This window comes from Notolepis coatsorum, assembly GCF_963971535.1.
Source record: "Notolepis coatsorum genome assembly, chromosome: 9".
NCBI classification, from domain to species: Eukaryota; Metazoa; Chordata; class Actinopteri; order Aulopiformes; family Paralepididae; genus Notolepis; species Notolepis coatsorum.
The window spans coordinates 38,679,043-38,702,130 of NC_140173.1; the positions used below are offsets into that span (position 1 = coordinate 38,679,043).

Genomic DNA, 23,088 nt, shown 5'->3' on the forward strand with positions numbered 1-23,088 from the left:
AACATGGCATCAAGGATATCAATGACGTTATGCTGCCACCCTCAGTTTACAAAAAGTAACAGCAGTCACGTTAACAAAACTATAAGCTAAACTAACCTAAACATTTCACATAACTGTACCTGTGAATGGGACACACACAACCAGCAGGTCAAACAATACAGTCGGTCGCTCGCTCCAGCTTGCATCAAGCTACAGAACAGAAAAATGCACATTAGCAACTAGCAACATGTGCATAAAAGCAGCGTGCACTTCCGTCACCTCTCAGTCAGTAATAAAGGTATTTACACAAATTATCAGCGAACTAATTGTGGTCTACATAAGTTACAGTGAGTCATAAAATTATACTGATGACTTTTCCATGTGATCACTTAAATTATAGTATTAACAGTTTTTCTATACGGAGCGAGGAGCAGAGCATCTTACTCACAGCTGAAGACATCTTTCTGCTGTAGGTTAACCATAATGCACCGGTATTATGAATCGCACCACAAAAGCCTTGACTTTTTCATACCTGTAGGTGGTTGTTACGACCCCTGTGAGTCTAAGGGTAAAGGGCTGTAACATAACAGTTGGTTGACAGAAAAGATGGACCAGGTTTGTAAACAACAATGATATTTATTGAATAGAGGCAAAGGAAGCACATGTAGCTCAGGGGTGAGCCCAGGCCAAAACAACAAACAAACACCACTATACTCCAAATAAACACAATCTAATCTATGGTAAAAGAGATTACATTACCTAAACTACTCTTACCTAACCAAAACAGGAGAAAACAATGTCCAAAGGAAATGGCAGCTCACCCCATCTGTGCTTCCTGAGAAAGAGAGAAAAACACATTAATTATACAGAAACAAAAGCAGAATATATACAAAAACAAACTAACTAACAATGCTCTCTCTGTGGCCATACACACACAAGGAAATTACTACTAAGCACCAAAGGCAATAAACGAAATGCAATACTGTCAAAGTTACAGGTTTACCAAAAACACAACATGCCTAGCCTCATGCCAGAGAGAGAGAAAGACTGAAGTGAGAAGCCATGTTTTAACAGGTGTGGGGTGATCCATGATTGGGTGGTGTGGATTGAGTGTTGGAGTCTGAAGCCATCCACCAATCGGTGCTGTATTGCAATAATGGAAGAATTGACCAATGGTGAAGGGAACAATGGCTGGAGGGAGGAAACAAACAAAATGGAGAACACACACACATGGAGACACACACTGGGGAATATATACATTGGGATGTAACACCCCCATACATAAGACAAAAAACATGCCTACATAAACTACCAACTAAACATGTTTTTTTTCCCCTTTAACAACGAGATAACATCCCCGAGATAACATGCACTCCAAAACAAAGAGCTATGAAAAAACTAGCAGCAACATAAAACGAGTCCACAGCAACATAGACCGAGTAGACAGCAAAAATAGATCAAGTCGACAGCAATATACAGTAGAACGAGTCGACAGCAAAATAGAACAAGTCGACAGCACGAGAGATTTAACTCCGAGATAGAGCATCCGCCAACACATTCTCAGACCCCTTCTTATGCTTTATGCTGAGGTTATAATTTTGCACTATGAGCGCCCAACGCATGAGGCGCTGATTGTGGTTGTACATCCGCAACAGAAAAACCAATGGGTTGTGGTCGGTGTATACTACCACTGGTAATACGCTCGAACCGACATACACCTCAAAATGTTGCAACGCATACAACATAGCCAAAGTCTCCTTTTCAATAGTGGAATAGTTTAGTTGATGTTTGTTAAATTTCCGGGAGAAATAACAAACCGGGTGACTGACACCATCATGATCTTCCTGTAATAACACCCCTCCAGCTCCCACCCCGCTGGCATCCACCTCCAGCTGGAACGGCAGGGAGAAATCTGGAGCAGAGAGAACAGGGGAACTGCATAAGAGAGCTTTAACACTATCAAATGCATTTTGACAATCAGCTGTCCAAATGAATGGTTTGGACGGGCTACACAGGCTAGTGAGAGAAGTGACGACAGAAGAAAAGTTCCGGCAAAAACCACGGTAATACCCAGCCATCCCAAGGAATCTACGCAATTCCCGCCTAGTAGTAGGCACTGGAAAAGTTGTGATTGCAGATATTTTTGCATCCACCGGACGCACTTGGCCTTGTCCTACCTGCTTACCAAGATAGGTAACCGTAGCCTTGCCGAACTCACACTTGGCAAGGTTAAGGGTCAGGGAGGCTCCAGCTAAGCGGTCAAAGACAGTTTGCAAGGTTGTCATGTGGTCACGCCAGTTGGTCGAATAGACAACCAGGTCATCGAGATAGGCATTACAATTTGGAACACCAGCCAGGACTAGGGTCACCAGTCGCTGGAAAGTGGCCGGGGCATTACGCATTCCAAAAGGCATTACAGTATATTGCAAAAAATTGTCAGGAGTAACAAACGCCGAGATTTCCGAGGCACGGGGGGTCAAAGGGACCTGCCAGTAACCCTTTAACAAATCTAGTTTGCTAACATAGGTGGCAGATCCAAGGTTGTTAATACAATCTTCCATGCGGGGCAGTGGGAAGGAATCAGGCACGGTGACAGCATTTACCTTTCGGAAATCAGTACAAAATCTAGGAGTTCCATCCGATTTGGGAGCTAACAAGCAAGGTGAACTCCAGGGACTGCAACTTGGCTTGGCTAAACCATGTTTTAACAAATAGTCAACCTCCTGTTGCATCATGGCCCTCTTGGTGATGTTAACACGGTATGCATGTTGCTTGATAGGCACAGCATTGTTAACTTTAATATCATGGGCCAATACAGAAGTACAGGAGGGAACATCACCAAACAGAGCCATGTAGGCCTGAATCAAATTTGTGATGTCCTCTCGCTGCTCCTCAGGTAAGTGTGCTAAGTGAGTGGGCAGGTTCAATAACATCTCAGTGTTGGACAATCTAGCACCCTGATGGGCTGCATTGCGCAACTCCAAGCCATCTACATCCTCACCACTAACGTCAGGAGAGTCCGGAACTATTGGAGTTGAGGCAACAGCAGAGACGGCCAGTCCGGCTGTCTGGTCTGAGGTCTTCACCTGCACACCATCTCTGGAAAAATATGGTTTAAGCATATTGATGTGGCAAACACGAGAGTGACGTTTACGATCAGGGGTGCGAACCACATAGTCTGTATCACTTATCTTCTTGTCTATTGCATACGGTCCGGAAAAACGAGCGGAAAGAGCAGAACCAAGGATAGGTAACAGGACTAGAACCTTATCACCTGGCTGGAAAGATCGAGAAACAGCTTTCTCGTCATAGCGCCGTTTCATAGTTCTCTGGGAAGAAGAGAACGCTTCTTTTGCGAGAGAGCACGCCTGATGCAGTCGCTCTCGAAACTGGCTAACAAAATCTAGAACATTAGTGGGTGTGCTGGCACCCTTTGACATGAACCGTTCTTTAAGAACTTTCAGAGGCCCTCTAACAGTGTGCCCGAAAACGAGCTCAGCAGGACTGAAACCAAGAGACTCCTGTATGGTCTCTCGCGCAGCAAATAGAACAAGGGGGACACCCTCATCCCAATCTTTCTCTGTGTCTAAGCAATATTTACGCAGCATGGACTTTAAGGTCTGATGCCAACGTTCTAGAGCCCCCTGAGTTTCAGGGTGGTAGGCACTGGACACTATATGTCGGATACCCAGGGACTGTAACACTTGCTCAAATAACCTAGACAGGAAGTTGGTGCCTTGGTCCGTTTGTACTACCTTAGGCAGTCCAAACGTGGAGAAGAACTTCGTCAAAGCCTTAATTATTACAGGCGCTGTAATTCTGCGAAGAGGGATAGCCTCAGGGAAACGGGTGGCGGTACACATTATTGTCAACAAAAACTGATTGCCGGCTTTGGTCCTTGGCAACGGACCAACACAGTCAACTATGACATGTTCAAATGGTTCACCGACCGCTGGTATAGGACAGAGGGGAGCAGGTGGAATTACCTGGTTTGGCTTTCCGGTGATCTGACAAGTACTACAGGTACGACAGTACTGTGCTACATCGGACTTCAAACCGGGCCAAAAGAAATGTTGAAGTATTCTGTTGTATGTTTTAGTGACTCCCAAGTGTCCAGACCAAGGGTGGTCATGGGCCAAGAACAGTACATGCTGACGATAAACTGCAGGGACAACAATCTGATAAACAGTGCTCCAGTCTGGTACCTGATCTGGTAGCCCTATCTCCGATTGTGCATGCTCTGCCAGTCTAGTACCATGGGACCTCCATGTACGCATCAAAACTCCTTCATCCACAAAATAAGAATGCAACTCTCTCCTCTGTTCTGTTTCAAGAGAAGAGAAACATTTTGCAAGAGAAGGGTCAGCCTTCTGGGCAGTAATTAGCATTTCACGAGTAACGGGTAACTTCAAAGCGTCGGAACTAGTTACAGTTGTCTGTGGGGGTACCTTACTATGAGTCGGTGGTTTGTCAGCGGTATCAGAAGTTGGAGCCAGCAACTCCTCCCTGACAAAGGCTGAAGCAAAAACAGAGTCAGACAAATTAATTTCATCACCTCTCTTTTTCAATTGAGCACGAGTGACGACACTTGCAGAAAAAACTTCAGGGAAGTTCTGTGACAAGTCATCAGGCAGAGAATCTGTGTCTGGGTGATCCAACACTTCCAGCACAGCGTTCACCTGTCCTCCAGCTAAATCATTTCCCATGATAAAGGAAATGCCTTTAACTGGCAAGGAAGGTCTCACCCCTATTTTAAAGAAACCAGTGACCAAATCAGATTGTACATGAATACAGTGTAACGGGGCTGGCACGAAACCCATCTCAATACCTTGAACTAGGACACTAGAACCACAGGAAGATTTCTCAGACAGAGGTAGTACATCAGAGAGGATAAAGGATTGTGAGGCTCCAGTATCTCGTAAGATCTGAACTGTACACTGATCTTTTGGATCCCCTGTCAAGGAAACTAAACCCTTGGAAGTAAATGGCCTGAAACAAGGATCGAGAACATCCTGATCATTGTGCATCTGTTGATCAGAATCAGGTGCCATTTTAATCAGACCAACCCCTTTGGGTTGCCTAAAGTTCTGAGAGGACGGTTGCTGCTTACGTTTCAATGTTAAACAGTCAGAAATAACATGACCAGATTTATGACAGTAGTAACATGTCCGCTCCTCTTTTGAGCGTGGAGGTGACATTTTTGGTCGGGGGTGTGTGAATTCTGAATGGTTGGGGACAGAATGTTTCTGAGAGAAATCATGGGGGAAAAACGAGTCACGCCTATCTACAAACACAGTTTTATGGGTTAGCGCAAACTCATCAGCTAATACAGCAGCTTGCTGCAGAGTGGACACTTTCTGCTCACTCAGGTAAATTACAATACGCTCTGGCAAACGATTCTTAAACTCTTCTAATAGAATGAGTTCTCTGAGAGAGTTAAGATCGGAGGCCTTGCTTGCTGCACACCATTTATCAAAGAGAGTTCCCTTCTCTCTAGCAAACTCTACAAAGGTCTGGTTGACAGCTCTCTTGTGACTGCGAAACCTCTGCCTATAAGCTTCGGGCACAAGCTCATATGCACGAAGGATGGCAGCCTTCACAGTATCATACAATAGACTATCTTCTAGGGAAAGTGTTGAACAAATCTCTTGGGCTTTACCAGTCAATTTGCATTGAAGCAACAAAGGCCAGACCTCTCTTGGCCAGCGCAATGAAGCAGCAATACGCTCAAACACATTAAAATAAGTATCAACTTCTGTCTCTCGGAACGGAGGCACCAAAACAATGTGTTTACTTATATCAAAAGTGTGTGATGAATAAGCTGTGGAGGAGGACATACCCGGGCCTTGTGGAGGAGTCGGTGTAGCAGAGGTGGATCCACTCCTTTGGTCTCCCAGCTCCAACTCCCGCAGTCTGAGCTCTTTTTCCACCTCAAGCTCCAACCTACGGATGTTAATAGCCCTTTCATTTTCCGCCTCAAGCTCCAACCTACGGATGTTAATAGCCCTTTCATTTTCCGCCTCAAGCTCCATTTTACGAAGCCGATACTCCGCCTCACGTGCTTGTGCCTTCTCCTGAGCCTCCATCTGGAGACGGGCTATTCTAACCTTGACCTGGGCCCCTTCTCGAGACCCAGTTGACACAGGAGAGGTCAAGTGAAAATGTGGCAATGTGACGTTCACACCTGCCTTTTCAGCACCATGGGCTTGCTCCTCAGAAGGCGGTGCTTCTGTAAGTTCACCAGGAGGACTTGCATGTTCATCAGAGACCGCAGGTAAAACAAGCGTCCCCTGCTCCAACAGCTTATCTACCACAAGACACCTGATATCCTGCTTAAGATGCTTTTGTTGAACCGAGAGTTGAAAATGTGTGGCAATCTCCACTAAGTCTGCCTGGCGGCAGCTATCTAGCGCTTCCCAAGTAGGATTGCTCAAGAATTTCCCCAGATTAAAAGTACTAACTGCCATTTTTTCTTTTTACACAAATGCCATTTTTACACAAATTAATTAATAACTATACAAGTGTAAACAAACACAGTTCACCAAATCCATCAACCAACAATTGAACACGGGTTACAAGATCCCGGACGAGCCCCCATTTATGTTACGACCCCTGTGAGTCTAAGGGTAAAGGGCTGTAACATAACAGTTAGTTGACAGAAAAGATGGACCAGGTTTGTAAACAACAATGATATTTATTGAATAGAGGCAAAGGAAGCACATGTAGCTCAGGGGTGAGCCCAGGCCAAAACAACAAACAAACACCACTATACTCCAAATAAACACAATCTAATCTATGGTAAAAGAGATTACATTACCTAAACTACTCTTACCTAACCAAAACAGGAGAAAACAATGTCCAAAGGAAATGGCAGCTCACCCCATCTGTGCTTCCTGAGAAAGAGAGAAAAACACATTAATTATACAGAAACAAAAGCAGAATATATACAAAAACAAACTAACTAACAATGCTCTCTCTGTGGCCATACACACACAAGGAAATTACTACTAAGCACCAAAGGCAATAAACGAAATGCAATACTGTCAAAGTTACAGGTTTACCAAAAACACAACATGCCTAGCCTCATGCCAGAGAGAGAGAAAGACTGAAGTGAGAAGCCATGTTTTAACAGGTGTGGGGTGATCCATGATTGGGTGGTGTGGATTGAGTGTTGGAGTCTGAAGCCATCCACCAATCGGTGCTGTATTGCAATAATGGAAGAATTGACCAATGGTGAAGGGAACAATGGCTGGAGGGAGGAAACAAACAAAATGGAGAACACACACACATGGAGACACACACTGGGGAATATATACATTGGGATGTAACAGTGGTGCACTTGTACATTAAATAAAAGGACTTTTATTTACAATGGCTGCTTGACCCAAATTATTCACAATTTAACAATACTAAAACGGTATTACTAACATACTGTAGCTGAACATCATTCTTCACACCATTACAAGTGCATACACTACACTCACTCACTCACACACACCTGACCGAGGGACAGAAGGTCGGGGACATGTAATGTCCTTGGTCTCCTCAGTGCAATAGTCTCTTATCTTGTCGAAGAGGTACCATTGCCTTTTGGCATCCAGTCCTGGCCTCTCCTGCTGACATGGATCTTCCTGCCTCACCATTGCATCAGGGCGCAGTAGCTCAAACTCTTGCTCTGGTGAGTGTTGGAACTCCTTGGCCAGGACGACCCCAGGCTTTTGGTGTGTGAAGCGGAGGTGGTGAAACCGCTTGATTCCGGGTAGTGGGCGGTAACTGGGGGATAGGAAGGTTTGCCAGTCATACGATGGCACCAAACCCTCCCCAGACTCCAACCCAACCAGCTGCGGGATGTTCACACCGCTGACTGTGCTTTGTCTCACTGCCCAGCAGATGTCTTCAAGGCAGGAGACAGGTGTGCGGCGGAACTTCTGCTTGAAAAGCCCAAAGCACCAGTCAAGGGCAAACTTGGTGTGACCCACCAAGAGGAAGTTCAGTGAGATGGTGTCATGCAGGCCCACCATGCAGCGCCAAGCACAGTACCAGAGCAGGTATCTGTTCTTGTTCTGCCCGGAACAATTGTCGCAGTGCAGCTGCAGATGCCTCTCCCCAAGGCCATAGTGTGCAAAAAAATGGTGGAGGTAGCTGATCACTGCATTAGACCCTTTGCTGCTGCAGTGGGCCTCGTCGATCAGGTAATTTACCTGCTGGGGTACTCCCTCGCAACAAACACCAAATACTCCACACTTTCTTGGCACAAGAAAATATACTGGGCCAGGCTGAAGAGGGTCACTGGGGTAGTGGACCTGCAACATTAAATGAAGAAATGTATCAGCTGAATGAAAGAATATTGTAAATTACAAATGGGTGATAATTCAATTACAGTAATTAAACTAACCTGCTGTGCAAAGTCAAAACTGTAATGTACAGTTACATCTCTACTGCATGGTGGGTTAGGGCCAAGCTTAGCAGAGAGATCCTCTACCACCACCTTGCATCTGTCGGTCATCCCCCGTAAGATGTCCCGCTCCTTTCCCACCAGGCGTAGGTGTTCCTCCTGCTTCTGAAGTTTGGCAGACTTCACACATTCGGGCAGGTTGGAGCTCCGATATATGGCCACGTTATGTTTTTGACACTGCCAGCAGAGGTCCGTCATTGGTTTGCCAATTACAATGTATGGCAGAAGTTGGCACCACATCTTCCGGAAAGTGCTGTTGCTGTGGGCCCTGACCCACCCCTGATCACAAGAGCATTATTGTTAAAAACCTGTTTATCAAAGAAAACCTTTGTAATACATGTGATTTGGAGCAGCTCATTTTTGATGAGAAGAGGGGTCAACAATTTAGATAAAAACCCTGTTTGACCATTGTAAGGGACTCAGTCTAGCCGAGGCTGGGTCACAGATGGACGTCTTGTTACTGTGCTGTGGAAACCATGTATGCTGCATTAAATCAACTTCTTCACCAACTGAGCCATTGTCTCTGAAAACCATCTCCAGTCTGAATTCCTCTTGAAACCAGCTCCTACCCTCATCAATTCTACTTCACATATAAAACACAATGTATTTAAAAGGTTTGAAATGTCCCACAACGTTGAGTCTTTGTTGAAAAGAGTCTATATCCAAATAAATGTTGTTCAAAACAGCGTTGAATCTATCTAGCTGATTCGAGTTCTTTGATGTCTGGAGAAACCAGGAAGTTCTTTGTCCGAGGTGATCTCTTTTGTTGTTGTTTGATTCGTTGCTATGGTGATGAGTTCCTCCGTCTGTTCTCGTTTTGCCGTCCTGCCGCTGGGGTGGTGTGTTCTCTGTTCTGTTCCCAGCGCTCCCCTTTTATCAATGAGAAAGACACGTCTGTGTGACGTCATCAAAGGCCGTCCCCTAGACGTTTTCCACCAATCACAAGTGTTCACAGTTTGAATCTCAAAGGAGGTTGTACTTTGTCCAACTGCTCCGTTTTTCATTGTTTCAAATCAGAGTAATAGAATTAGTCAAAAATAGGCTTAATACTTTTGGTATTAAGCCTGAAGATAGTTATAGTTGAATTCTGATTGATTCCCTAAACACAGACATATTATTCTTGACTCAAAAGCTTTTAGGTTTCAGATAAGTCATTCTTTTACCATCAAGCCCAGTTTTATAGTGTTCTAATTATTTCTTTTAACTTATTCAATCTTCTATGTTAATAGTTGTACTTAGTATCCTCTTAATTATTACAGATTAGATTCCGAAATGGCTTGATTTGTACAACTCAGTGATCCTCTTCATAAATACAACATGTTTCATCTTATTCCGTTCAGCAGCCTTTGTACAATATAACAGTAATATTTGCAATTTAACTTGAAGCTTCATTCAGGATATAAACATTAATTTAAAAGTATGAGTTCTTCTGTATCCTGAAACTAGGCCCTCCTATGTTCCAGCTGCCTATTTCTGTGTGTCACTAGAGACCCCACAGATAACAGAGTTACGTGATGTGCCCAGCTCTATTGTTCTAGCTGTTGCCAACACTTGTATGTAAATTTACTCAGTGGTCACATTCCAAACCCCCTAACCCACACACTCTATTCTGAGAACAAAGTCTTTAATCACATCATATTTCTAGTATTCTTGCTGTGTCAATTATTAATCATTAACTTTTATCGACTAAAAGTGTATTGCATTAATTTTGCCCATAGCAATCTTTAGGGACATTTCTCAACACATTTTATGAGCTATAATTAGCATAATTTATGACAATCCACACTTCGATAGAGACTAACTATCGCCAATTAGCCAGTATAATACGCTAAATATAGACCATAACTCCTACTTACTGTTTCCACTACCTGGATAAAAAATAAAACATTTTAAACCACACTTGGATACATACTTTTTCTACATACTTTTTCTACCTATAATTATCCGACTCAAATTTTTTTATTTTCAGTCCAATTTCATTCACTGTGTGCAGTCTTTGACACCCGTTTTACCCCCATCTGATATTTTCTCAGACATCGCGTACCAGGATCAATTTCCATAGGTTTCCATTAGGGGTGTCAAATTCTGACTTGGAGCAGGGAGAGGGGGGTCAATGTTTTTGAGAGACGGTGCAGATCAAGCCTGCTGATCTCACTCTTGGGCCATGGTTAGACTGGTGTTTTTGTGGCGTTTTTTTTATACGTTTTTGAATACGTTTCATGTCCCTATTACACAGAAATGCGTTTTTGGCGTTTTTTTGTGGATACGGCTGAAACGCTAAATTGTGTTTGCGTTTTGGAGAAACCCTAAAAAACGCGCCGACAACAGCGTGTAGTCTGCATGAGCCGTTGTTGCGAAAACGCCCATGCGCAGTAGATACCATCTGCGTGCCCTTCTGGTGACAGCAGAGCTGTCCCAAACCAAATAGCTGCAGCTACTATGTGTTGTCAAGTTATTGTTATAAGGACCCCAGTCCAAGCTACAACAGTCTGCATTCCCTTAACAATTGTTTGTATTGAGCCGTATTGTATTGTACCCATATGCAATATGTTAAATAAAGTTTACATCCATTCATTCTGCTAGCATTACCGATTGGCACTGCCACTGGATAACATGAGCTAGTGTTAGCTATCAAACCCTGTTAGCTCAAAGCTCCTCTTTCAACTTAACAAGCATTAAACAAAATGGCCCAGTCATCTATTCACCTTTGTTTAATACACACAGCGTTGTCTCTAATGTTATCTAACTACTGATAGCTCCCGATATCATCAGTTTGGTGCTGGCTAAGTAGCGTGAGCTAACGTTAGCTTCTAGCCACAATGCTATACTGTTATAATGGCCAATTCCATTGATGTTAGCATGCAGCTAACAATGCTACCGATCTTTTTTTAGACTAAACTATCCGCTCTTGGTGGTCACTTGTGTTGATGTTAGTTTTGTTTCATCAACAAATGACAGGCAGAACACACAGTGAATGTATCCGTTTTGTTTATTGCACTTTTATTAGGCTTTGCTGAAAAAGAATTGCTGCATTGAGTAAATAGGCAAGATGGTGGCGCCCATAGGCGTCTGCCTTGTTGACATTTTCTTTGCTGGAGCTACCAGGAAGTGTATTGGCACATTCAAGTTCTGATTGGTTGAAATTGCCTTCATGTTCGCCACCTACTGCCACCTACTGCTTTGGCAGTGTACTACATCAGTGTGCTCAGGTGACAAAAACAAAAAAAAAACGAAAGTGTGACTCGAGGCGCAGGACGTCGCGGCGAAACGCGTATGACAATGAAACGAAAATTAAACGAAAGGTGTAACCGCAGCCTTAATGGCACCAACAACTCTTGGCTTCAAACAGGGAGGTAGAATCAGAAAGCCACATTGTTGATTTCCGATCCCTCCCCTTCTTCTGTCAAGGCCTCGTCGCCTCGAGCTGTCACTCAATAGGGGCATGACCCCCTGCTGTATGGCCTGTTCAGTTGAAACAGGAGCTCTTCCCTCGGATGTCAGTTGCGTCGATCTCAGGTGGGGTGATGAGACCTCCCCTCTGGCGATGTCACGGATGTTGAGGAGGTTGTGCTGTCTCCTACAGTCGTCGTTGGCTCGACCATTGTCGACCATCGGAATAGTGGAAGAGGTTGTGATTCGCTCCACCCTCTGCCTGGTCCTTGATAAGGGATCAACCTCCCTTGTTCGATGTCATCCGAACAGTTGATAGGTCTTAGAGCCCTCTTGTTGACAGCCGGACAGTTGATAGCTGGCGCAGGTCAGATGAGAAGACTGTCTTCTCCCGTAGACTTCCTGGCGTTTGGCCTCTCTTGTTCCCCTCCGAATCCTCAGGACTCGGTCACTGCGTTGGCCGGAACTCTCAACGCTTGAGAGTTAGGCTTCTCCTGGATCTCTTGGTACCCGCAGTGTTATGGTCCCCCACAGAATCGCTGGGTAGACACTAGCCAGTGTCTCGGATCGTCAGTACCGATGGAATCCTTGGTTTTCCTCGCACCACACTTGGATGAATGCTGACAAACCAATCTCCCATCCGTATCCTGCAGTGAGTATATATCGCTTCGGTGGACAATGCAGGTTACTTATATCACAACAATTGATTGAGAATCCAAATTTTTCCTCCCTCAGCCACATTTGTTACTGTTCTGAGTTTGACAACTCTTTTCTTTTCCAAATCATTTATCTATATATTTCATGGCTTCTATATTGTTAGTATTCAATTAAATCACATGTCTCTCATTACTTTGTGCTGTACTCTATTACTAGACCAAATGTCTCAAGTTCAGCACAACATTCCCCACCACCCTTTGAGTGTGTAATTTCCATTACACAATCATACCTTTTTTCCAGACAGGTCCTCGGTCCGGACAGCTCAGCTCTGACGGGTCCCATTCACCAACAGACCCTACGCATGGTAACAAACCATATTCCCCTTAAACACACATCTTTCACACACTCTGCCAGCCTCCAACAAGCTGTTGCAGAGTCTCCCATAAGACAATTATCAATATCACATGTCCACACCTTACATTAAAACTATTTGGCCAATGGCGACCAAAATTTATCAGAGCTCGGCTATGTACAGAGACCCTTGTTTCCCCAACCCTATACACACCAAAATGTGACACAACCTCCCAGATTCTACATCTGGACTCTTAATGAGCGGAAAACAGAATCATGAATTAGCTCTCATCCACCCCTCCCGTTTCCAGCTCATTATATAGACACTTCTATCAGTCCCACTGTGTCACTCCACCAACCTGTACCCTGACCGACGAGAGTACCCTCTCAGCCCGTCAGTTCCTAAGAAAAAGATAGAGAAAAGAAACGAAAAAAAGAAAACGCCAAAAAAATAAAAGAAAATGTGAGTGTCATATCATGCAACACACCCATCAAACAAAATCTGCAGAGGTTTTCGGCTTTCTCCCACTATCGGCCTGACTATTTTTGGCCATTTCTATTTCACCTCTACTTGTTATATTACAGGTTATTGAAATAGACCGATTGTCAACACTTGTTATTGTTATCTCATTTACGCTTCTAGTTACTCCTAACAAAGTTTCACCAAGGTGAAATTTCCTCACACTCGACAATCTCACACTTTCAACCACTCCTGCAATATTACCGTTTGAAAAAACAAGTTTCTCTGTGTCTACCTTATCCTATCAACTTGAGTTAAAGTCACTCACACTTTCAGATATTTTTTTTCCGGTGTAGACAGGAATTGGTAACTTTCTTATCTTTCATATTATACCAAGGCTCCCATTTAGCCGTTTTTCCCCGGTTGGTGTTGGAATCGTCAGAACTGCATCTGTCTTCGCCCAGTACCTGTCGAGACAAAAGAACAACACCTGCACTTAATTTCAGCGCCACTTTCCTCGTTATTCCATTAATATTTTACTCATGGAATGTCGGAATTTTCTATACTAATCGGACTATTGAGAGCTAGTGCAATTTATTTGAACATAACAACACGGCCTTAGCTTTTATCTCCGTTGTCCAATTGGAAAACCCTGGATTTTCCCAATCACTTGTCGTGTAACCCCTCACACGAATCTCAGAGGAACACAAATTTGCATCAATCTCCACTTCTGTTCAGGTATGTTGTTGGTCCTCCTTAAAACAATCAGAATTAGTTTTACAACAGCCTATCATTTCTAAACATTTGTGATGGATATGGTCATTTAGTTGTTCAAATGTCTTTTTTCCTGGTTGAATTTGTCATATAGATCTCATAAAATACTCTGAATGACAACGTCAGCTTAATGACTATGTGTAGATGTAATTTTAACATTTTCTTCTTGCTTTGCTTATTTGTCTCTGAGAAAGTCTAAAATGTATTCCTATCTTACCTCACAATTAATATTCACATTTCAATCTCACATGTCACATAACATCATTCTTATAATCATTAAACTACCCGTCATTCCCCCCTCGGACACCAGTCCTGGTGTCCAACATTTCTGCCACTATCTAACAAGGAGAAAAATCTACTTTTAGAGGCTTAGGCCTCTAAACTCCTCGTCCATTATGTAGTCCCAGCCGCCCGTGTCATAAATCACAGACGTCAGTACCACACTTCAGTAAAATCCCTACAGACCCTCGACTCCTCAAAGGCCTGCCATCTCTCAGCCTAAAGCACCTCCTCTCAGTTTCGAACCTGAAAGAAAAACCCCTAGGCTCCTCTTTACAAGGAATATCACAATAAACGTCCAACCATACTCGTACCTAGACAGGCCAGTGCCCATACGGCACCCAGATTCACATTCACAATAACAACACTTCTATCTAAAGAAACACACACAATATGGCGTAAAGCCTAACCCCGTTTCCAAATACCCCCCAACCCCCACTAACACACTACCTTACAAAAATAATGCACAAACCTAAGCTGAAAATGAGAAGTGACTTCCTTCTCATAGTCATATCACCTGTCACCTTAGTGACACATGCACAATGGACGACTTGCACTCTAATTAACACCAGTCCATACACCCGGGTCAACATCTAATCTACAACCGCCTAACCTGTACCCGCCTATGGAGAGAGCGGAAGAGGGCTGTGAGAGGCTCGGAAAAGGGGGGCATTGGAAAGGAAATAACAATCCCCACTAGGAGAGGGGGGGTTAGTAACTTGTTCTGAATGAAAAAATATACCCTATGTACACTTAAATCAGAACAAAATTTAATATACAGATCATTTAGTATTACTTGGTCCAGTAAATAAACAGGGCTTAAACCTCCCTCCAGCATTTGCTGCACAACTTAACTCAAATTAAACACCACCTGATGTGAGAAATGGTTCCTGCATGTGGCTTCCAAAAGTTAACACTATACTCCTAGGCCCTAATGCAAAGGCATCTATCAACAAGGCTTCGGAAGGAGATGGGAAGAAGGGGGGGCAGTCAGGTAGGGATTGAGTTCAAGGAACTAGGAAAGAAGGGAGGGAAGGAGACGGGGGGAGAGGGGAGGAGATGGGACTTACTCCAGCTCAAAGAGAACGTGTGATCGCAAGAGCATTAAACAACCACCGAACGCATTTGAGGGACTTTCAATAGCAGTCAATACAGGGAATATCAAAACACCAGCAGAGAACGCGAGGCAAAACGAGAGCGCGTTTCATAGCGTTGTCACAGGCGAACATAAGAGAGAAGGAAAGTGCAAGAATAGCGAGAAAGAGAGCAAGAGAGAGAGAGTGGGACGGCTGGAGGGAGGAAACGAGTGCGGGAGGGGGACAGAGTGAGAGAGAGAGAGAGAGCAGGCGAAAGAGAGAGAGGGGAGGGGGGGAATGAGAGCGGGTGTAAGAGAAAGAGTAAGTGTATCATTGTACCTCATCACACTTCCAAATGTACACCTTTTTACTCCATCTATTTTTATACTAAACTTCAATGATCCCTATTACAACGCGCCAACCACACTAAATGCAATATCATCAACTTAGCAATGTATGATCCATTTTCTGAATAAAAATTACCAGTACTTAAAACCGGCCATAACGCGCGTATACTTTCCGCAACGGATTTCGGTTTCCGGGTTCCTCTGATTGGCCGCGACCCCCACATGACACGCCCCCCCCCCCCCCCCCCCCTATCCACCGCTGCTGCTGCCGCTGCCCTGTGTGTTGACGTGCGCAAGGCATGGACTTGACTGCCGGCCGTGAGATATCAAGTTTCTCAAGTTTCAAGTTTCTTTAATAGTTGTCATACAGAAGTACAGAATACTTTTATACAAAATGCTTCTTACTGTTACGCTCCAGAGACTGTGCAAGACAAGATAAGTATGAAATAAAATAACATAGTATAGCATGTAAATTAGAAGTAAAAAAAAATGAGGTCACAGTGTTCAGTATAGACATATGTACAATGTTCGATGCAGAATAGACGTAACTGAGTTACCATATAATATACAATACTGTGTAGTGTACTAATATACAATACTATATAGTGCAAGGCAGAAATAGGATGAGGTGCAATTTAGGTACAATTTACAGTAGGTGTACGAGTTGTAGTGCAAATCCTTTATCAATAAATATAAAGTGTGTTTGTGTGATCTGAAGTGTGGAGAGTGGGTGCTGCAGTGTGTTGTTTGTTAAGTGAGTGTGTGCGTGTGGGTGTGTGTGCTGTGTGCATTTGATGGTTGTTGCATAGTGTTTATTGTTCGTTTAGCAGCCTGATGGCCTGGGGATAGAAGCTTCTTCTGAGTCTTTCTGTGCTCGCCTTAAGACTCCGGTATCGCTTGCCTGACCGCAGCAGTTCAAAGAGGCAGTTGTTCGGGTGGCTCGAGTCCTTAATAATTCTCTTAGCCTTCCCCTTGCACCGCTTGTTGTAAATGTTCTGGAGGGTGGGAAGCCCCCCTCCAATTGTGCGTTCGGCTGAACGTGTCACTCTTTGTAGTCTGCTACGGTCTTGTGCAGTGCTATTCCCAAACCAGGAGGTGATGTTGCCAGTCAGGATGCTCTCTATTGTGCATGAGTAGAAGTTCCTAAGGATCTTCTGACTGACTTGGAACTTCCTTAGGCGCCTGAGGAAGTAGAGGCGTTGTCGTGCCTTCTTCACAACACTGTCAATGTGTGTGGTCCATGTCAAGTCCTCGGATATGTGGGCTCCGAGGTACTTGAAACTGTTCACTCTCTCAACCGGTGCCCCGTCGATGCTGAGGGGGCTGTAGTCCTTGACCCCCGACCTCCTGAAGTCCACAATCATCTCTTTTGTTTTGCTGACGTTCAGGGAGAGGCAGTTCTCCTGACACCACTGTGACAGGTTCTCTACCTCTTCCAGGTAGGCCCTTTCGTCATTGGCAGAGATCAGGCCCACCACTACTGTGTCATCAGCAAATTTGATGATGGTGTTGTTGTTCCGCTGTGCTACGCAGTCATGTGTGTAAAGGGAGTAGAGGAGGGGGCTCAGAACACAGCCCTGGGGGGCCCCTATGTTGAGCGTGATGGATGAGGAGGTGCAGTTGCCTGCTCTTACCACCTGGGGTCTGCCCGTCAGGAAGTCCAAGACCCACTGGCAGAGGTCATAGTTCAAGCCCAGGTCCCTGAGCTTGGCTATGAGTTTGGAGGGGACTATGGTATTGAATGCTGAGCTGTAGTCGATGAACAGCATTCTCACATAGTTCCCCTGCCTCTTGTCCAGGTGTGATGCTGCTGTGTGCAGCACATGGGCTATGGCGTCCTCCGTGGACCTGTTGGGGCGATATGCAAATTGCAGAGGGTCCAGGTTGATGGGGAGGGAGGAACAGATGTAGCCCTTCACTAGCTTCTCAAAGCACTTCATGGCTATGGAGGTGAGGGCTACAGGGCGGTAGTCGTTGAGGCAAGCGGGCGTAGATTTTTTGGGTACAGGGATGATGGTGGACTTCTTCAGACAGGTGGGGATGACAGCCTGTTCCAAGGACAGGTTGAGGATGTCAGTGAATACCGGGGCCAGTTGGTCGGCACAGACTTTTAGGACGCGGCCGGGGATGCCGTCCGGTCCTGCTGCCTTCCTGATATTCACTTTTTTAAAGATCCGTCTCACCTCATGCTCTGTTACCCTGAACACTGAGTCTCCATCAGCAGACCCCCCCCCCCCCCCCCCATTGCCGTGGTTTGTAGGCTGGTGTTTTTATTCACAGCCTCAAACCTCGCATAGAAGACAGAGCCCCAAATTGAACCAATAATCAACACTCGAAACAGCTATTACAAGACAATTACAACAGCAGTGGTGCCTGCTTCGATGCAGACCAGAGAAAGACTTTTGTCTTGTTTACATCAGGTTCATTCATTCTCCTCCCGATGTGTTCGTTCAACTCAGACCAGCCGCTCTATCGGAGATAGGATCACATTGTGTCATGTTTTGTATATGTTTATTATTCCGAATAGATCTACACAGGCTTATAGCCTATAATATGTGACATTTGAAGCAGGCACCACTGCTGTTGTATATAGAGATATGAAGACAATTTTAACTGGGTATAGGAAGGCAGTAATAATAAACACTCAAACATAGAGCGGCTGGTCTGAGTTGAACGAACACATCGGGAGGAGAATGAATGAATGAATGAATCTGATGTAAACAAGACAAAAGTCTTTCTCTGGTCTGCATCGAAGCAGGCACCACTGCTGATGTAATTGTCTGGTAATAGCTGTTTCGAGTGTTGATTATTGGGTTGTTGTCGTCGCAGACTCACTGCATGTTCAATTTGCGGCTCTGTCTTCATATCTAACGGCCGGCAGTCAAGTCCATGCCTTGCGCGCGTCAACACACAGTTAGTGTGGGGCAACATCGCTAGTTGCCCCATTCACAACAGTAGCAACGTTAGCTTCGTTAGCTATAGCAAAGCTAGTTAGCTTAGCTCAACCTAGCATTAGCCACGACGCCTTAAACGGCAACTTGTTCCGCTTTCCGAGTGGCATAACAACCAGCGCTACCACAGTGTTACCCCGCAACAGAACTTTAATTCAAATTTAAACGCTATTTTACAGTTTAAACAACAAAAAACATTTTAATATCGTCCGCGACTCCGCCCCTCCGAGCACCCTTGTGTATCAAATTTATCGCTTCCACTTCCCGTTTTCTCCACCCACCTGGACACATCGCCCCAGTATTATCAAGCGCTCCTTTCCACACATCAACCGGATATGTAGGACGACTTCCAATTCAAACTTTTATCAAACTCTTTGATTTCTATTGCATTAAACAATGAGTATAATACAACAGAATTCCATAATCGTGACACATAAGTCGATTACTATTAAACACACCTCACTCACGATTCCTTCAATACACATGATATCACGACGCAACGTCCATATTTAACCACCGACCACCCTCGCGGCACCATCCTATTTCGTCTCGACTCTACTGACCATTGTCCAATAAAAGGTATGTAACAAACACACTCGTCCGTACCATCTCCCCCTCATCTCTCAGCCTGCCCGAGCGTAGACGAGAGAGAGAATTAGCGGGACATGGCCGATCAAGCTCCCTTTATTCAAAACAAATACCAGTATATCCGAGCCCACCAGTCTGCGCGCGTCAACACACAGGTCAGCGGCAGCAGCAGCGGTGGATAGGGGGGCGCATCACGTGGGGGTCGCGGCCAATCAGAGGAACCCGGAAACCGAAATCCGTTGCGGAAAGTATACTCGCGGCCATAACTGCTTAGAACAGATACAAGTTTAAAACTTTATTTGTTAACACCAAATTGAAAACATACTTCTATAATTGAATATCACATAGCAAGTTAATTTAGATTTCAATTTCATCCTTGTGACAAGGGAGAAAAAGAGAGAGCGAGTGAGTCAGTGTATGAGAGAGAGACAGGGAGGGAGGAAAGGAGGGAGGGAGTCAGGTAGCCATGCATAAAAATAGAGAGAGAGAGAGATGCCTGTCAATAAGTCAGCACATCCCGAGAGAGAGAGTGTGAGAGTGTGAATGAAAGGGGGAGATTAAGGGAGGGAGAAAGAGAGATGGAGAAGGAGGGAGGGAGATGGAGGGAAGGAGGGGGAGAGAGAGAGAGGCAGAGGGAGGGAGAGCAGTTTGAGTGAGAGGGAGGGAGAGAGAGAGAGAGAGAGAGAGAGAGAAAAAGAAAGAAAGAAAAAAAGCAAGACTGAGAAAGAGAAAGAGAACGGGCGAAAGAGAGAGAAAGAGAGATTAAGTAGAGGAATATGAAACACAACAATCTATTAGCCAACACTGCCCTCTGCCGTATTTACTAAACATCACCTGTAGCGACCTACCCAGAATCCACCTGGCAGAGGCGACTCTGTACCACACATTATCGCTTGCGTCCACAGTACGCATGCGCGAACCGGTATGTCTAATACAAATTTGTCCTAACTTTAAGCACACTGCTTTTATCATATTAATTCCACTGCAGGTTCACAAAACAGTCATATACACAACATGCACATCTGATAAGAACTATGACTTTCTAAACGATCGTTTCTTGTAAATGAGACACCGGATGTTGATCCCGGAAGTTGGTGGGCGCAAGTCGCAACCCACTGTTATTCTCCGTATAACGTTATAACAAAAATAAACCCACACCCTTGTCTAGACACAGTTACACAGTACACCGTCAACAGTATACAATATAATGCAAACCTACGTTACACGCAGTACAAAACAACTCCAATATAACTTTAATACAATATAAAAACCATCCGTTCATATTATTAGGATTGTTAGCGCCGGTAGCTTAGCATACGTTAGTCAGCTCAGCTTAGCCTAGCATCGCTAGTTGCCCCATTCACAACAGTAGCAACGTTAGCTTCGTTAGCTATAGCAAAGCTAGTTAGCTTAGCTCAACCTAGCATTAGCCACAACGCCTTAAACGGCAACTTGTTCCGCTTACCGAGTGGCATAACAACCAGCGACGTCAGCGCTACCACAGTGTTAAACCGCAACAGAACTTTAATTCAAATTTAAACGCTATTTTACAGTTTAAACAACAAAAAAAAATATATCGTCCGCGACTCCGCCCCTCCGAGCACCCTTATGTATCAAATTTATGGCTTCCACTTCCCGTTTTCTCCACCCACCTGGACACATCGCCCCAGTATTATCAAGTGCTCCTTTCCACACATCAACCGGATATGTAGGACGACTTCCAATTCAAACTTTTATCAACCCTTTGATTTCTATTGCATTAAACAATGAGTATAATACAACAGAATTCCATAATCGTGACACATAAGTCGATTACTATTAAACACACCTCACTCACGATTCCTTCAATACACATGATATCACGACGCAACGTCCATATTTAACCACCGACCACCCTCGCGGCTAACTAGCAGCTAAGCTAACTAGCAGCTAAGCTAACAGCTAAGCTTTGTTGGATAACGAACGCGCGCGCATCTCCCGAGGTTCCACCGCGCGACCACGCCGTTTATCATAAGAAATACCTAACGGTACTTTTGTAAAATCATACACACACGCATTCATTCATAAGTACTAAACCCCTTTACCCACAGCTAACATGTTTACACACAAACTCCCATTCATAAGTGCACACTTATTCCACTGAATTTACACACAAACAACCAATGTATAGTGCATACTCCTAATCCGGCCGGCCTTAACTCTACACACATCTACGAGCTCACGCAACAACGGTCTAATCGTCCAGATAAACAGCCCTTTCAGCAGGATGCTACTTGGTTATCATTTTTGTAGGTTCCCTACTGCTTTTAGGCAACAAAAAAATGCCCATCCCTTATCCCAAGTTTGAACAAAATCACAAACTAGAGTCAAAAGCTATATTGTATCACACGGGCTACTTCAGGTGTCGGTCTCAATATTTTAAACATGCTTATCCAACTCCATAACGATTACGACTTTCACTACGTCATCCGTAGCCCGGCGGCTACTTGATTAAAACCAATATCGCAATCACCATCCTATTTCGTCTCGACTCTACTGACCATTGTCCAATAAAAGGTATGTAACAAACACACTCGTCCGTACCATCTCCCCCTCATCTCTCAGCCTGCCCGAGCGTAGGCGAGAGAGAGAATTAGCGGGACATGGCCGATCAAGCTCCCTTTATTCAAAACAAATACCAGTATATCCGAGCCCACCAGTCTTCTTGTCCAGAAGTTCGGGCAGCCTTACTCATCAATATGTTTTCGATATCATCCCTGATCCAGACGCAGGCTTGACATCGAAACCACTTACATCAAAATGTACTCTTTATAGCCCGTATTGATTCACGACACGCTCAACGGCCGCAATTATCAAACAGTACTAAAATCCCACACTATTCCCTAATCCATACTGTAGCATTTCCACACAATATTGGGTTGTATTAATCAAGCACCTTTCCCTCCTCTCTTTCATCAGTGCTTCAAACATCTTTTTGAAAGCACGGTCCTGGTCACTTTTAATATCTACTCTCCTATCTAGAAACACGGTCCTGAGCTTAAACATCTGTGCGTCTATAGAGAAACACGGTCCGGAGTTTAAACTTCTGTGCTCCTATTTAGCAGCATGGTACTGAACTTAACTTCTGTGCTTCTGTCCAGGATCGCGGTTTTGAGCTTAACTTAAACATCTGCGCTCCATTCAGATTCCGTCTTCACCGCCAAAATCAGAGTCAATCTCATAACCTTGACTTTCTAACCTTGGCGATACAGACCTAATCATCTTGGGAGCGCGGTACAAACTTTTTAACAGAACCCCCGTCCTTTCTGGACGGTCTTGATAACAGCATGACGTCCTATATTTTGCACTCACCTCGTTTCACGTAGACACCGGTCGCGTTGTTGAAGGCGAAGCAGTCCGTCGATGTTTTGAAGACAACGTCGACGTGGTGAGATGAGATGAGAGATGTCTTGTTTCAGACCGTATCACAGTAAGGGACACGCACCAAATGTGGTCACCATGATTCAGCTTGTCTCATGAAGTATAGTATTATCTTAAGGCGAGACACTGCAGGTGAATAGTCAAATATACTTTTTTTGTTGATTTTGAGATTTTGTTATATTTTGCTTCCTAAACATGTCTTCTATGAAACTAGTGACAATAAAACGTCAATAACACACATTTAGTTGTTTATTTTACATCATTTTGCCTTATTGCATCCATAAATGTGCACATATTTAATGGGGAAGTGCCTCATTTGCATATATAAACATAAATTTCAGAAAACTTGCAATATATTTTT

The 23,088-nt window shown here is 44.3% G+C and overlaps 1 protein-coding gene across 1 annotated transcript in view; it reads right to left on the bottom strand.

The window, feature by feature from the left end:
* Positions 1-13,219: 13,219 nt before the first annotated feature.
* Positions 13,220-23,088, bottom strand: part of LOC311234596 (uncharacterized protein) — a gene marked incomplete at its 3' end in the record, with an annotated part of 99,844 nt that continues 89,975 nt past the window's right edge. Inside the window, exon 5 of the mRNA XM_084321843.1 lies at positions 13,220-13,234. Coding sequence (XP_084177969.1) covers positions 13,220-13,234 — 15 coding nt within the window. The remainder of the gene's footprint in view (positions 13,235-23,088) is intronic.